This window comes from Salmo trutta, chromosome 1, assembly GCF_901001165.1.
Source record: "Salmo trutta chromosome 1, fSalTru1.1, whole genome shotgun sequence".
In the NCBI taxonomy this organism is placed as follows: Eukaryota; Metazoa; Chordata; class Actinopteri; order Salmoniformes; family Salmonidae; genus Salmo; species Salmo trutta.
Genome location: NC_042957.1, coordinates 61,612,501 through 61,629,884, shown reverse-complemented (window position 1 = coordinate 61,629,884; position 17,384 = coordinate 61,612,501). Strand labels below are relative to the sequence as shown.

Sequence of the window (17,384 nt, the reverse complement as noted above, 5' to 3'; positions counted from 1 at the left end):
GCTGGCTCATGGGAAGCTTGGTCCGGGTTGCTGGTACTGGTCGTGCCGGACTGGAGGTACCCACTTCCGGGTTAGCACGAGAGGCGGGAACCGGAAAGACTGGGCCATGGAGGCGCACAGGTGGCCTTGACCGCACCACCTGCACAACCCGTCCTGGCTGGATGGAACTAGCAGCCCTGCACGAGCGGGGTGCTAGCACAGGGCGAACTGGGCTGTGCAGGTTGCCGTACGTAGAGCAGGCGTAGGGTAGCCTGGTCCTAGGAGGCGTACCGGCGACCAGACGTGCTGCGCAGGCATCCTCCTACCAGGCTGGATGCCCACTCTAGCATGGCATCTGCGAGGGCTGGAATGGCGCGCACCGGACTGTGCGTGCGTATGGGCGAGATAGTTCGCACCTCAGCAAAACACGGCGCTCTCCACCTCATACGCTCCTCCATACTCTCACGGGTAGCTGGCTTATGGCTCTTCCTAGGCCTAGAAAAACTACCTGTGTGCCCCCCCCAAAAAAATTCTTAGGGGTGCCTCTCCGGCTTCCTCGCCAGACGTGTCCCCCGGTAGCGTTCCTGGTCCACCCCGGCCTTCTTCCACGGGCCCTCTCCGGCCAGAATCTGTTCCCAAGTCCATCTCTCAGTATAGTTCATATATTACTCATGCCGCTCCTTTCTCCGCTGCTTGGTCCTGTTGTGGTGGGTAGTTCTGTCACATTCCTCTTCGTCAGAAGATATGTTGAAATCGCTGTCGGACAAAGTGGACCAATATGCAGCGGATTGCGTGCTCATCATCATCATTTATTTTAAATGTGACCACGAGGAAAAAACAATAAACAAAAACTCACGACAGGAACAGTGTAGCAGGCTAAACAAAAGCAATGCTAACATACAACTACCCACAAGTGACAAACAAAACACATACCTACTTATAGGACTCCCAATCAGAGGCAACACCTGCCTCCAATTGAGAGTCCAGCAACCAAACCTGCACATAGAAAACTTAACCTAGAACCTACTCATACAAAAACATACACCACAAAACCCCGGAACACATAAATAACACACCCCTCTAAGCTATACACAAAAACCCCCACCATATAAAACAAACATACCTCTGCCACGCCCTGACCAAATAATACAAATAATCCTCTATACTGGTAAGGACGAGACAGAAAGGAATTAAACGCATATTACAAATACTAAGAAGCGTTGGACCAGTAACTGAAAGGTCTCTGGGTCGAATCCCTGAGTCGACTAGGTGAAAAATACGGCGATGTACACTTGAGCAAGGCACATACCCCTAATTGCTCCTGTAAGTCGCTCTGAATAATCAGCTAAATTACTAAAATGTTAATGTATTAAATAAAACAAGTTGTGACTATACACAAAACTCTGCAGAATAGCCTTCCTAAACTTGCAGGCTAAAAAACAGATATGACAATGACAATAATGGAGTTTTCCTCATACAGATACATGCGGAAAGATTGTAATAAATAACACATGAGAGTATGAGGGACAATTGTATCCATCAGACCTGAGTCGTTCATTAAACAATAGTCTTAACTCACTTGTATTGGCAATGTATGAGTAGATCATATCAATCCAACAGTCAAAATGCATAGTACTATAAAATGGTAATGAAAATGAAATAAGGAAATCAAACTAAATATATGTGTAAGGTAACTAACTATAAAAAGCATCAAGCAAAAGCCATTCATACATGTATGGGACCAACCCACAGACATGACATATCAAATACATTATTCTAAGTCATATTACCAACATCAAAATATGAAAACAATAAACCTTTTCTGACACTAAGGTTATAAGGTCTCAATGTATGTGGGTATGTCATTCGCCTAAGTCATTTGACCTGAAAGATACTCTCAATGTGTTAAACGTTCTAATGAAACGGTGAACACAAATGTCAACACAGCTACACAATTACTGTCTAAAGGTGTGGTATTTTCACAATATCACTAGTAGGGGGGAATGTGGGGTAAAGTTCCTTCCGCAAGAACTGCAGGTAACACTTCCTATGAATAACCTCTTCATAATGTGTTATAAGTGCCTTCAGAACACCTTCTAATCTATTCATTATACATCATATTGCATGACATAGGCACTAATGGCTGCTAATACATGTCTATATATTCCTACAGCATTTTAAGCAGGCAGCATAATGCCTTTGATTATGAAGCTAAGTGGTATGACCTACATGAAATACTCTTTAGAAAATTGAGTCAGAGGGCTATACTGTAACGACTTCACGTAGGAGTTCCGCACTCCTGTTAAAGGGATAGTTCACCCAAATTACTAAATTACATTTGGTTTCTTTACCCTGTAAGCAGTCTATGGACAAGCTCAGACAGCAATTCATGCTTTGGTTTTGTTTACCTGACCACTGTCTTCAAATGCTAACTTTTTAGATCAAATCCAATGTCAGGTAATGTTAAGCCAATATCCCCTTTCTTGCATTGTTTTCATGCTTCATGTCCAAATCTCTTAAAATAACTGAGTTGTGGTACACAATCAAATGTTGACACTTTAGGATGATTTGTGAAAAATGCTTTTAACAGGGTTATTGAGTTGGATATGTGCCACAAATGCTAAAATGCATTTCCCTAACCAAGTACGGTAAACAAAACCAAAGCATGGATTGCTTTCTTATCTTGTCCATAGATTGCTTACAGGGTAACAACAACAACATATAGTTTTGTAATTTGGGTGAACTATCCCTTTATGCCCGCAAGACAGAGTTACATAGGTGTAAGAGGGTGTGCAGTGAAATTAGAATATGGCCAATCATTTAATGAGCACATAATGTATAATATAACGATCCTAATGTGCTTTTCAAATATGGCATCTGGTGATAATGCTTTATGCAGTTATAGATGTCCATGAGCAGTTATTAGCACCTATGTTGTGCATCCTGATGCATTATGAATAGAAGGTGTTATTAATGCTCCTATAACGCATTATAAAGAGAACATCCATATGAAGTGTTACCTGTTTAAACTGACCAATCATGCTTTCCCATGAAAACGGTGGTTTAAATAAAGTCTGATGTAGTATCTTCTAGAGCAGGGGTACTCAACTCTTACCCTACAAGGTCCGGAGCCTGCTGGTTTTCTGTAATACCTCATAATTAATTGCACACACCTGGTGTCACAGTTCTAAATCAGTCCCTGATTAGAGGGGAAGAATGACAAAATGCAGTGGTACTTGTTTTGAGGTCCAGAGTTGAGTTTGAGGGCTCTAGTCTCTAAAGGAAAATGGATCATGAACTTTCTTTACTGAAAGTAGGATTACAGGTGTCGGTTTATGTTAAATGTCTGTGAACATTTTTGCTGAAGTTGGGACAAATTATGCAAGTTATTTTAACACTAACATGCTGTAACTCTCAATTCAGAAATAATGAATCATTTCTTCAGTAAAATAGAGCTTTTTAGACCGGGCCCTGTGATAATGATGTCTCTTCTACAATACATGACCAAAAGTATGTGGACACCTGCTCGTTGAACGTCTCAATCCAAAATCATGGGCATTATTATGGAGTTGGTCCCCCCTTTGCTGCTATAACAGCCTCCACTCTTCTGGGAAGGCTTTCCACTAAATGTTGGAACATTGCTGCGGGGACTTGCTTCCATTCAGCCACAAGAGCATCAGAGAGGTCGGGCACTGATGTTGGGTGATTAGGCCAGGCTCGCAGTCAGGGTTCCAAAGGTATTTGATGGGGTTGAGGTCAGGGCTCTGTGCAGGCCAGTCAAGTTCTTCAACACCGATCTCGACAAATCATTTCTGTATGGACCTCGCTTTGTGCACAGGGGCATTGTCATGCTGAAACAGGAAAGGGCCTCCCCAAACTGTTGCCACAAAGTTGGAAGCACAGAATAATCTAGAATATCATTGCATGCTGTAGCGTTAAGATTTCCCTTCACTGGAACTAAGGGGCCTAGCCATAACCATGAAAAACAGCCCCATACCATTATTGCTTCTCCAAAAAACTTTACAATTGGCACTATGCATTGGGGCAGGTACCATTTTTCTGGCATCCGCCAAACCTAGAGGACAGACAATTTTCAGCGCATGGGCGGCCCTGTTCTGTGAGCTTGTGTGGCCTACCACATCGCGGCTGAGCCATTGTTGCTTCACAATAACAGCACTTACAGTTGACCGGGGCAGCTCTAGCAGGGCAGAAATTTTATGAACTGACTTGTTGGAAAGGTAGCATCCTATGACGGTACCACATTGAAAGTCACTAAGCTCTTCAGTAAGGCCATTGTACTGCCAATGTTTGTCTATTGAGATTGCATGGAGGTGTACTCTTTTTTATACACCTGTCAGCAGCGGGTGTGGCTGAAATAGCCGAAACCATTCATTTGAAGGGGTGTCCACATACTTTTGTGTATACATAGTGTAAATAACGCCTAGTTTAGCTATTTGACATGTCCACAAGACATTGAGACCTCATGATCTTGGAAATGTCTATACTAAAGACGTTTATGTTTTATGCATCTTCTCATGTGTATGTAATTTATATTTACTTGTATGTATAGTATACAATACTAGCGTAAGTATGATCTTGCCATCCTTTCATATCATTATAATGTTGTATAGCTAATATGTGACATGCTGTATCATAATTAGTCATCAGTCACACCCATTTTCAGATAACAATAAGATTGTAATTTTAGTTATCTACAAGTAATGGGCTGTTTTGGAATTTCAACTGATTTCACTTAAACACGTTTCCTAACCTATCCAGATTACACCCGTCACATAGAGAATGAACTTAATAAACTGTTGAGCTTTCTGAAAATCATTGTGCAGTAAAACACACTGCTCAGAATGTGTCTTGGTGTTGACATGACTGATTATGATGAAGCTAGTCTCATATGTGTATCTTATAATAAGTACTGTATATCATATATTACTGTATCTTATTATATGGTGTTAGGTTCTCTTTTGTTATACAAACGTCCACCGCTTGTTACAGTTCTCCTCTTGACTCCATGTCATTAGGTCCTTTGTCCTTGGGAAAAACACAAGAGTTACAAATATGTTGGAGCTAAAAGTCAACCAGTCCCATCATTTTAGATACCAAGCCAAACAGTTCACCAGTTGTCAGAGGACATAAACAGTACTTACTATTAACTCAGGAGGTTTGGTGACTTGGTCCTTGTCCAAGGCCTGTTTGTCCAATAGAGCAGTGGTCTCCTCTGCAGCTCTGTTAGACATGGGAGGTCCTCCATTCATCTGAGGAGGTCCTGGACTCTGTGCACCAGGAGTCACTTCCTTAGTCTCATTGTTAACCCTGTGGGAGAAATAAGACATCAACATTCATGATTCACCATAATACTGCCACCTATAGAGATAACAGGGTTTCCCTAGCACTACACAGCTGATTGAAATAATCAACTCATAATTAAGCTTTGGTTATTTGAATCAGCAGTGTAGTGCTAGGGCAAAAAACACAATTTGGGGCCCCCAGGACCGAGTTTGGGAAACACTTGACTAACATGAACCCTGGGAAAATGGGGTGGGTGACATTATTACCCAATGAGTTGTGGATGTATCAATATGTAATCAAGTTTACCTGACATCAGGGTGTCCATTCACTAGAGGGGGTTCAGCATGTGTCTTCTGACCGGATTCAGGGTCTGTTCCCCCACTGTCTGCTGACTTCCTGTCCTGCCCTTCTAGCACGCCTTCCTCTCCTGGGCTTCTAAGGGTGATTATTACATGGGTAAGAATTGAAGGATCTGTTGGAGAGGGGTACACATGGTCTACATGTTCATGACCTAAATGACAGAGGAGTGAGTCACCTGCAGAGGAGGGGTGAAGTCTCACCAGCACCCTGACCTGGAGCCCCATCAGTCAGCTGTGATTCCCTGTGGAGTAAGATACAGACTGGATCAGGAAACATCAACCAGTTATTTAACCTCCTCTACCATCCCATACAACTTTACACACAGACAAATTCTCACATCCTGACCCTAGTAAGATGTCATTTTCTATAGTGGAGTAGGTCAGGGGGTGTTTTGTATTTTTCTATGTTTTCCTATTTCTACGTTTAAGTTCTAGTTTTTCTATTTCTATGTTGGGGTTGTTTGGGTTGATCTCCAATTGGAGGCAGCTGGTCCTCGTTACCTCTGATTGGAGATCATATTTAAGTAGGGGTTTTTCTTCCTGGGTTTTTGTGGGTTATTATATTTTGAGTAGTGTTTGTTTCTCTCTGCGTCACAGTTTGTTGTTTTGTAAATTCAGTTATTTACGTTTTGCAAAGTTTCACGGATTTAATAAAATGTGGAACTACAACCAAGCTGCACTTTGGTCTGCTCCTTTGACAGCCGTGACACAAATACACATTCTCACCTTCTATATAACACGCGTCCATTGCTCTGAGGTTGACCCAGAAGCTGTGGGTCATCAGTCTGGCTGTTAACCCTGTGGGAGCAATAACAGGGCTATCATCAGGATTAAAACTCTTGATCCAGCACAAACAACACTGTCCTCCATAGAGGCAGAGACTAACATGATACATGGGATCAATTCTGAAGGGAGAAATGACATTGTCATTCAACAGAAAATGAAGATTTACTAAAGGAGTCCTCATGTGGAGAATTTACCTGACAACCTTGGGTATATTCAGTGGAGGGGAATCAGCATGTGTCTTCTGACAGGTTTCAGTGTCTGCTCTGTCATTGTCTGACGGCTTTCCATCCTCCATTCCTAGAACGCCTTCCTCTCCTTGGTCGCTAAAGGGGAGATTATTACATTGATAAGGATTTAAGGATCTCGATTGGGAAGGATACAAATGTTCTCCATATCCATAGCCTACATTACAGAGGACTGCCAGGTGATTAGTCATGTGGTACAGTTTACCTGGCATCTCCATTCAGCAGAGGGGTGTCAGCGCCTGTCTCTTCATTGTCCATGGGCTGCCTGTTCTCCTCTCCTGGCTCACCTCCTTGGTCACTAAAAGTGAGATCATGATGACCATGACTGAAAGGATAAGCAAGGCAAACTGATCCAGGACAGAGTAGAGTATAAAGATGTAATAGAGGTATTTTAACTAACCTGGGAACAACCACAGCCTCAACAGTCTCACCGTCATCAGGCTTTCTGATGTCTCTGTGATAAAACATGTACCAAAGGTTCAGTCAGATACCCACAGGTACAACTGGAATCATCTACGGTACATTACACCACAGTCAAAAATACACCAGTTGCCCTTCTGGCTTGAATATGTTATGTCTTGCCTGGGCAGGGCTCAAAAGGCAGGGTCTTTGCTGAAAGTTGTTGCTTGCCAATAGACATTACTGGTATTTAGAAATGCCATGCGGATCTATTGAGTAATTCTTCCTTCGCCTTCTATAGCAGGGCTTTCCAACCCTGTTCCTGGAGAGCTACCCTCCTGTAGGTTCTGTCTCCAACCCTGTTCCTGGAGAGCTACCCTCCTGTAGGTTCTGTCTCCAACCCTGTTCATGGAGAGCTACCCTCCTGTAGGTTCTGTCTCCAACCCTGTTCCTGGATAGCTACCCTCCTGTAGGTTCTGTCTCCAACCCTGTTCCTGGAGAGCTACCCTCCTGTAGGTTCCTACTCCAACCCTGTTCCTGGAGAGCTACCCTCCTGTAGGTTCTGTCTCCAACCCTGTTCCTGGAGAGCTACCCTCCTGTAGGTTCTGTCTCCAACCCTGTTCCTGGAGAGCTACCCTCCTGTAGGTTCTGTCTCCAACCCTGTTCCTGGAGAGCTACCCTCCTGTAGGTTCTGTCTCCAACCCTGTTCCTGGAGAGCTACCCTCCTGTAGGTTCTGTCTCCAACCCTGTTCCTGGAGACCTACCCTCCTGTAGGTTCTGTCTCCAACCCTGTTCCTGGAGAGCTACCCTCCTGTAGGTTCTGTCTCCAATCCCAGTTGTAACTAACCTGATGCAGCTTTCAGGGATGGGCAACTCTGATGGGGGCCACAAAAATATGAACTCATTATCAGGGACTGCAGTGGCTCGTGGGTCTGCGCACCCACATTTACACTCACACATGCAGTCAGAGCCGGCCCTAAGCAACATTTTGCCATGGGGAATAGAGAACATTTTGCAGATTTAAAGCAAGTTAGCTGCAATTCTACTGATTTTGCCATGGGGTGGAGACAAATGTTTGCGTGTCAGTATGATATCTAAGCGAGAGTGACCCCCCCCTTCCCCATTCAGCAATTTGACGATGATTACTACAAGTTTAGGTAGCTGGTTAAATAAATTTACCAATCTCAAAAATGGTTAGCTGACATAGGCTAATTGAGTGATTGTAAGTGACTAACATGACAAGAGGAAAACTGCTAATATACAACCAAATTTCAAAATTGCACCTTGTGTATTCCACTGTTCTAGATCTCACCAGTAAAAAAGGGTCTGTGGACCGCCAGTTGCCCATCCCTGAGCTAATTATTAGAATCAGATGTGCTACAGTAGATTCATGTTGAAGGGAAATCCTATAGGACAGTAGCTCTCCAGGAACAGGGTTGGAGAGCTACTGTTGTATAGAGACAGAAACTAATATGACCCATAGCAACAGCTGAAGACAAGAGAGACTATCATTCAGTGGTTGATTACAGATCAATAAAGTAATGTGGAAAAGTTTACCTGGAATCACGTTGCTCATTCTGCATCAGAGGAATGGAGTTTGGTTCTGGATTGCCCTGACCCTCTTCCACATCTCTGTGGCCTTGGTGGCTAAAGATGAGATTATTACATTAATAAGAAATTAAGGATATTGTTTGATAAACAACAGTAACTTGACAAAATGGCCGACAAGTCTATAGTTTGTAAGTGGCCTGCAAGTTCCAGGCTGTTCTCATCCTGTTTGTGACCTGCTAGGACCGTATTGGTCTGACTTTAAACCCTAGTAGTAAGACAGAGAGAACTAGTCTCATAACTAACATATACCCTCTGAAACAATTCTAATTGACTTAAAGAGCTCCCTTCACAAACACAAAAACAGTTATATAGGATACTCACCACTGTTTGTCTCTCCAAGGTTTAAACACACAGAACAGAACAGCAATGACCAGCACGACAGCAACAACAATACCAACTGAAAAACAGAATGTAGTCATCAGATGATGCATCATTTTGAGGTCAGATTTACTTGTTATTTTCTCATATAGAGGAAGCTGTGGTGATAGATTTGCTTAAACACTCACCAATGATTTTCCAGATCAAATCAGTGTCACCACGGTTTGAATCAGTATTGTCTCCATCTGTAATGGATGATTAGAGAGAATAAAGTCATTTCCATGACATAATCAATCGAAATACTGTGCAACACAGAATAATGTGTTATGCAGTCTTATCCTTAGTTTAATTTCCAGGCAGGCGTTCAGAAAATAAAACATTAAAAACTAATTCTCAAGGGATTGACATTGGTCTCTCAAGGCGCTTGTCATTGGCATGTTTCCATTCAATACGATTGCATTATATGTTATCTTTCATGTAAATAAGCACCCCGTCTGCCCTCTCCCCTGTATCTCCTGACCATGGGGTATCCAGGGAGATTAAAGGCAGAAATAGGAGAACATTTCTTTAGCCATGTCTCAGAGAAAAATATTAAATCAAGATTAGAGTCAGTCAATAAATGTTCCATCTATTCCCTCTTAGAAATAATGCTAGGAATATTCAGATGACTTAATACTGTCTTTCTGTAGGCTTGGCACGAGGGTCCCAAAACATTGATTAACGGTTCGACAAAGGTTCACGGTACGATGTTTTCTAATCACTGGGTTAAGGGAACTGAGTTTCTGTCTTGAAGGCGTGTTTTGTTTGTGACATGTATCAAGAGTTTGAACTAAGGTGAGATTATCTGCAGATTGCACATTCTCTTGAAAAGCCATGTCAGTGACAGAGGTTATACTCACATACACAGAATGAATGTCCTTCTCTGAAACCGGTAATATAAACTACTCCACCTAGATGATTTCATTCATTCATGTTTCACCTTTCATCAATGATTTTTGCCTGGATGGCTCATTAGGGGGACTTTTCTCCACTTCTCCCTGAATTACATCCTCCATATCAGCCTTCTTTTCTGCAGGTGTCCTACCTCCAGTCTGATGAGGAGCTTGGTACTCTGGGCCACTTGGGTGTTTGTTGGTTCCGGATTGTTTTAATGAAGGCCAACATTGATGTTTGGCTGCCTTCTTTTGTATTCCCCAGAGAGTTGCACTGTCTTCAGGGACCCTTATTATCCTCCGTTTTGTTTTATTTGGTTCCGATTGCTGTCTCTGCCTGGCCAGTTCCCCTCTCTACACTGGGATTCTCTGCATCTGACCCTATTACAGGGGCATTCTCCTGACGTTCTCCTGGCGTTCTCCTGGCATTCGCCAAACCCAGTTTTGTCCGTCAGACTGCAAGATGGTGAAGCATGATTCTTCACTCCAGAGAGCACGTTTCCACTGCCTCAGAGTCCAATGGCGGCGAACTTTACACCATTCCAGCCAACGCTTGACATTGTGCATGGTGATCTTTGGCTCGGCCATTGGAAACCAATGTCATGAAGCTCCCGACGAAGAGTTCTTGTGCTGACGTTGCTTCCAGAGGAAGTTTGGAACTCAGTAGCAGTGGTGGAAAAAGTACTCAATTGTCATACTTGAGTAAAAGTAAAAGATACCTTACTAGAAAATGACTCAAGTAAAAGTGAAAGTCACCCAGTAAAATACTACTTGAGTAAAAGTCTAAAAGTATTTGGTTTTAAATAGATATATTTGGTTTAAAAAGTATCAAAAGTAAATGGAATTGCTGAAACGTCCTTAAGTAACAAAAGTATAAGTACAAGTATAAACCATTTCAAATTCCTTATATTAAGCAAACCAGATGGTACAATTATTATTTAAAAAAAATGTACGGATAGCCATGGGCACACTCCAACACTCAGACATAATTCACAAATGAAGTATTTGTGTTTAGTGAGTCCGCCAGATCAGAGGCAGTAGGGATGACCAGGGATGTTCTCTTGATAAGTGTGTGAATTGGACCATTTTCCTGTCAAAATGTAACAAGTACTTTTGGGTGTCAGGGAAAATGTATGGAGTAAAAAGTACATTAATTTCTTTAGGAATGTAGGGAAGTAAAAGTTGGCAAAAATATAAATAGTGAAGTAAAGTACATATTCCCCAAAAACGTTAAAGTATCTTTACTTAAGTGCTTTACACTGCTCAATAGTGAGTGTCGCAACCGAGGACAGACAATTTTTAGGCGCTTTGCGCTTCAGCGTCCCGTTCTGTGAGCTTGTGTGGCCTACCACTTCGCTGCTGAGCCGTTGTTTCTCCTAGATGTTCCACTTCACAATAACAGCACTTACAGTTGTGACGACCCTCCCACTCTGTCTGCCAAATTCTTTTTCCTAATTAGGATGTCGGTGGGTGGAGCCGGGAGGGTCGTCAGTGAAATGGGGCACACCTGGACCCGGGTGTGTCCCGGGATAAATACACCCTTTCCCCATTCATTGAGGAGACTCTCTCCATGCAGACACACTGTTTGAGTTTGGTTGTGCCATTTTTGTGGCCAGTTTGTTTGCTTTGGCATCTTTCAACACATCTATACACGCAACCACTCACTTACACTACTGACTACACATATACCATTGTTAATTGTATATAGGTTACCTCAGTTAATAAATCTATTTTTGTTATTCCTTATCTCCATGTTGTTTCTCTTTTTGTTACGGGCTTTGAGCCGGTTCCTGACACAGTTGACCGAGGCAGCTCTAGCAGGGCAGAAATGTGATGAACTGACTTGTTGGAAAGGTGGCATCCTATGACTGTGCTGCATTGAAATTCACTGAGCTCTTCAGTAAGGCCATTGTACTGACAATGTTTGTCTATGGAGATTGGATGGCTGTGTGCTCGATTTTACACACCTGTCAGAAATGGGTGTGACTGAAATAGCCCAATCCAGTAATTTGAAGGGGTGTCCACATACTTTTGTATATATACTGTATTTGCCGGATTCTGTGTTCTCAAGAAGTTTTATATTTTTATTTGGGCTGAATGCTAGACAAAAATAGTTGTCAAAACATAACAAAACAAATGGATATATCTTTCCGGACCATACAGGCCCATAAATCCAGAAAATAAAAGAAATCCAGAAAATAAAATCTTAGCAAAACATACAGGCCTATGGGCTATAGGCTAAATGATGCATGTGACTACTATGTTAAAAAGTCACAAAACAACGCATGCGCTGTTTCTTGCCTTATAGACTGCACACGCTGAGCATCATTCACAAGGGATAATGTTCTCACCCATCAGACTATTCTCAATTGAATCTTGTCTTTACATATACTAAATAATATATGTGTTAAATTAGTTTTCATTTAGAATAGGCAATTATCATGCTTCTGTCGGAACAGGGGCAGGGGAAAAAAAGACTATGCACTTGAATAGCAAATGGAGGACACCTTTCCAGCGGTTCATTTTCAGCCCAGCCAGGTAGGTTACTCCGGTTGTAAAGCGAAGCAATGTGCTTAATATGAGCAAAGTTGAGAAATAAATATAGTAGGCCTAGCCTGTAGAAAGCTGATGGGATCCTCCTCTTTTTAATATAGGCCATCAAAACTGTTTTCTCACGCAAATACATAGCATAGCCTATAGAAAAATGTTGTGCAACATGGGCTTATAGGAACACATGTTTTATTCCATGTATCAACCAGTTATGAGTTGATGCTGCATCAACCAGTATGAGGAGCTGGCTCTCACTGCGCAATGGGTGATCCTATTCCACTCAAACTCTGAATGCCAGGGTTCTGTCAGAGTGATTAGAGGGAACACACCATTAGCAACTGTCCGTTAGCAAGTTTGGTAGGCTACTAATGACCATCAGCGGCATCAGAGGGCAGTTTTGGAGAAGTCCAGTTACCGTGAATCTACAGTCAAGTGGAATTTGACTGCAACAATCACTTGTCAGAGATGCAATAATATTTTAAATGGTTGAACACAGTTTTGCCCATTGACAATGACTATGATATTGTTTCATGTTTTTAAGTTTAATAAGAGAGTGTTACTGTACCACACAATGATCACGTGGACTCACTCACCTGGGAAGAGAAAGAGAAAATAAAATGAAAGACCTAGTTAATGACATTTATAACAGAGAATCATTTGATGACAACCCAACAGAGTGCCAGTGGAAACAACAGCTCTACTTCAATATGCTCTGCTCTGTTGTTACAGAGGAACAATCTCCTGCAGTTGTATTCTTTCAAAATGTTGGGGTCACTTAGAAATGTCCTTGTTTTTGAAAGAAAAGCACATTTTTTGTCCATTTAAAATAACATCAAATTGATCAGAAATACAGTGTAGACATTGCTAATGTTGTAAATGACTATTGTAGCTGGAAGTGACACATTTTTATGGAATATCTACATAGGCATACAGAGGCCCATTATCAGCAACCATCACACCTGTGTTCCAATGGCACGTTGTGTTAGCTAATCCAAGTTTATCATTTTGAAAAGCTAATTGATCATTAGATAAACCTTTTGCAATTTTTTTAGCACAGCTGAAAACTGTTGTGCTGATTAAAGTACCGTAATTTCCGGACTATAAGCCGCAACTTTTTTCCCACGCTTTGAACATCGCGGCTTAAACAATGACGCGGCTAATATATGGATTTTTCCCACTTTCACATTTTTTTTCCCAAAAAAACACATTCTGTGACGTGCTCAGTTATTTGCCGGCATGAAGCTTTCATTAGACCAATGAAATTGCCGAACGGGTTAAGGTCAAACAACTTTTTTGTTTACTGTTTAGATTAAATCGAGAGCTCAAACTTCCCATCATTCTGATTACGGTAGTCATTTTGTCACCCTCATCATGGCAAAAACACAGAGAAATGCATATGATGCAGCTTTCAAGTTGAAGGCGACTGATCTGGCTGTTGGAAAAGGAAATAGAGCTGCTGCACTGGAGTTTGGTCTTAATGAGTCGATGATAAGACGTTGGAAACAGCAGCGTGAGGAATTGACTCAGTGCAAAAAGACAACTAAAGCTTACTGCAAATGTTTTATTTTTTGTTAGAAGCCGTGTTTCGTTAAAGCCTATTTATTTTTGTTACAAGCTGTGTTTCGTTAAAGCCTATTTATTTTTGTTACAAGCCGTGTTTCGTTAAAGCCTATTTATTTTTGTTACAAGCCGTGTTTCGTTAAAGCCTGTGTAAAGTTCATTTGTTTCAATGTACCGGTAGGCACCTGCGGCTTATAGACATGTGCGGCTTATTTATGTTCAAAATATATATATATTTTAATTCAGTGGGTGCGGCTTATATTCAGGTGCGCTCAATAGTCCGGAAATTACGGTAGTAATAAAACTGGCCTTCTTTAGTCTAGTTGAGTATCTGGAGCATCAGCACGATTACAGGCTCAAAATGGCCAGAAACAAATAACTTTCTTCTGAAACTTGTCAGTCTATTCTTGATCTGAGAAATGAAGGCTATTCCATGTGAGAAATTGCCAAGAAACTGAAGATCTCGTACAACGCTGTGCACTACTCCCTTCACAGAACAGCGCAAACTGGCTCTAACCAGAATAGAAAGAGGAGTGGGAGGCCCCGGTGCTGAGCAAGAGGACAAGTACATTAGTGTCTAGTTTGAGAAACAGATGCCTCACAAGTCCTCAACTGGCAGCTTCATTAAATAGTACCCGCAAAACACCAGTCCCAACGTCAACAGCAAAGAGGCGACTCCGGGATGCTGGCCTTCTAGGCAGGCTTCCTCTGTCCAGTATCTGTGTTCTTTTGCCCATCTTGATCTTTTCTTTTGATTGGCCAGTCTGAGATATGGCTTTTTCTTTGCAACTCTGCCTAGAAGGCCAGCTGTTTCCAGCTACAACAGTAATTTACAACATTAACAATGTCTATACTGTATTTCTGATCAATTTGATGTTTTTTTAATGGAGAAAAAAAATTGCTTTTCTTTCAAAAACAAGGACCTTTCTAAGTGACCCCAAACATACTAGAAAAAAACTATTAAACAAGGAGGCTCCTCAAACTTGAAAAGCAATATACACATCTCACCTGATGCACCAAACACAACGAAATGGGTCAAATGCTCCTGAAATATGATAACATCAATATCAAATTATTAACATGCAACTGGAATGTTTGGTTTGGTATTGTAGTTTACAAGGTAACTAACTGTACATTGCCTAAACTGCAGTGATAACTGCAGCCATACTCACAGTCACATTGCTTATGGCAGTGTGGTCTACGTTGACACACTCCAGGAGGGTGATGCAGGAGTAGCTGACATCAATCACATTGGGTGCATGTGTAGTGTTTTTGTGTTGGCAAAGTTCAGCAAGCCACATAGACGTCTGTGGAAGAAAAAATACAAAATACAAAAAGTTAGACATCTACCACTCAAAAACAATATGCTACATGTTTGAATACATTTGTCATTAAACTATATCTACTGTCTATATTTTTTATTTATTTAACAATGCAAGTCAGTTAAGAACAAATTCTTTTTTACAATGACAGCCTACTGGGGAACAGTGGTTAACTGCCTTGTTCAGGGGCAGAACAACAGATATTTATCTTGTCAGCTTGGGGATTCAATCCAGCAACCTTTAGGTTACTGGCAAAACGCACTAACCACTAGGCTACCTGCCTCCCCTGAAGTGTGAAAGACAGTCATATTTCTGATTCTACAGTAGTCTGATAGTGAAGCCTGTGAATCATATTGAATCCCCAGTTTGAAAGTTGTACATCATCTGTAGTTGTAGTCACAAGACCTATTACCTTATTGGAATCCACTGATTGCCACTCCACACATTTAGGATTTTCCTTGTCCTTTACACAGTATTTGTAAGCATTTCCAGTTCGGAGGCTTGCACAACTAACATTCTTGGTTTCTTCTCCACCCCAACAGCCTGCAGAAAAAAGGAGGAAGAGGTAATGTATGTTGAAAAACAATTACCACAGCCTTCTACAGCACATATCTTACTGCTGTTGAAGTGATGTCCAGAAGAAGCAGCCTGCTTTATAAAGACAATAGCATATGATCATGTTTGCATCACTATTTGTAGCCATATATTAAGATATGACTCTGGTTGTAGGTATCACCTGCTGTGTATGGGGGGGGGGGGGGGGGGGGGCTAGGAATAGATCTGAAACGTATGACACAAACCAGATGTGTTTTGAATAGATAAAAACAGTTTAAATGTACAGACCCTGATAACATTAACATGTAGTGATATAGTTTATAGGAGTGCAGGAGAGACATCTCACAACCAAAGAAATATTGTAACAGTGCTGGTACTGTAGCCAACGCCCAAAACATGCTTTACTGCCAACGCCATTTTGGAGAAAAACTAGTTGAGGGAGAATTTATATTTTGCAATCTCTCTTTCCTGAGAATTGTAACTTTTTCAAGAGAACGGCAAATAGCTGAGAGATAAGCAAACACTCAAGACATCGAAAAAGCTAAACCAACTACACTACTGTAAATATGTGTCAGGAATTGGGGAGACTAAGACATGAAATGTCAGCTTCACCCAGAAAAAATACAAATTTAAAACACAATCTTCTTACCTTGAATTAACAGGATTGTCAATAATGAACCAAACAGATAAGAAATAGACATGGTGAGCCCTTATTACAAACAACTGTGTGCTGCGTGTTGAGTTCCAGTCTGTCGGTGCAAAGCAAATCGAGGCGGGAAAGAGACACTTTCTCTTGTTGAGCGGAAGTTACATCATAAGGAGGAGCAACAATAAACACATCTGGTTTTTGGATAAATATATTAACGTTTTGTGACAATTAAACTAGATTATTTTGTATACAACTTAATGCATTGATATTAAAAAGTTATAATATTTTCAATAAGTGTTCCTTTCCGCCATGTAAAGCCTCCAGTAGGATGACAACTTGACCTGATTCCTACTGGTGGGGCAGTCTGATAATAGTGTTATGTTTTATTGCACTGTAGGTGGTGAACTGCAATGTGTCTGAAGTGCAGAACTAATTACTAGGTCCATATTACCTGTCTCCTGCCCACATGACCTGTCTAGAAGGTCACAAGATCAGTAAAAACTCAGGGTCCTGCACACAACACTTCTGACCACTAGAAGGGGCTGTTGTTGTACTGTAGGAGTGAAGAACATGGTTTTGTTGAACTGAAGGGAAAAGGGGGATACCTCGTCAGTTGAACAACTGATGCCTTCAACTGAAATGTGTATTCCGCATTTAACCCAACCCCTCTGAATAATACAGTTGCGGGGGGGGGGCTGCCTTAATCGACATCCACATCTTCCGCGCCCGGGGAACAGTGGGTTAACTGCCTTGCACAGGGGCAGAACGACAGATTTTTACCTTGTCAGCTCAGGGATTTGATCCAGCAACCCTTC

The 17,384-nt window shown here is 41.6% G+C and overlaps 1 protein-coding gene across 2 annotated transcripts; it reads right to left on the bottom strand.

The window, feature by feature from the left end:
• Nucleotides 1-4,656: 4,656 nt before the first annotated feature.
• Nucleotides 4,657-16,722, bottom strand: LOC115204381 (uncharacterized). 2 transcript variants are annotated; one of them, XM_029769907.1, is made up of 15 exons: nucleotides 16,570-16,722; nucleotides 15,778-15,908; nucleotides 15,216-15,350; nucleotides 15,052-15,088; nucleotides 9,190-9,246; nucleotides 9,005-9,080; nucleotides 8,630-8,719; nucleotides 7,074-7,127; nucleotides 6,879-6,971; nucleotides 6,623-6,751; nucleotides 6,369-6,440; nucleotides 5,819-5,884; nucleotides 5,590-5,718; nucleotides 5,142-5,307; nucleotides 4,657-5,025 (listed from the first exon to the last, which is right to left on the bottom strand). In XM_029769907.1, exons 1-15 carry the CDS (start codon nucleotides 16,619-16,621, stop codon nucleotides 4,984-4,986), a joined length of 1,329 nt encoding a protein of 442 aa, XP_029625767.1. In that variant the 5' UTR covers nucleotides 16,622-16,722; the 3' UTR covers nucleotides 4,657-4,983. The 2 variants fall into 2 exon arrangements, with proteins under 2 accessions (XP_029625767.1, XP_029625776.1); XM_029769916.1 differs by having other exon boundaries at nucleotides 5,590-5,715.
• Between the last annotated feature and the right edge of the window lie 662 nt (nucleotides 16,723-17,384).

What these genes read in the sequence shown, in the direction of transcription:
- LOC115204381 (XM_029769907.1), bottom strand. Translation starts at nt 16,621, where the DNA reads ATGTCTATTTCTTATCTGTTTGGTTCATTATTGACAATCCTGTTAATT. An exon ending in CCTTGGAGAGACAAACAGTG is followed by an intron (nt 8,720 to 9,004) that starts GTGAGTATCCTA and finishes TCTCATCTTTAG; the next exon opens with CCACCAAGGCCACAGAGATG. An exon ending in GAGGCTGTGGTTGTTCCCAG is followed by an intron (nt 6,972 to 7,073) that starts GTTAGTTAAAAT and finishes TCTCACTTTTAG; the next exon opens with TGACCAAGGAGGTGAGCCAG.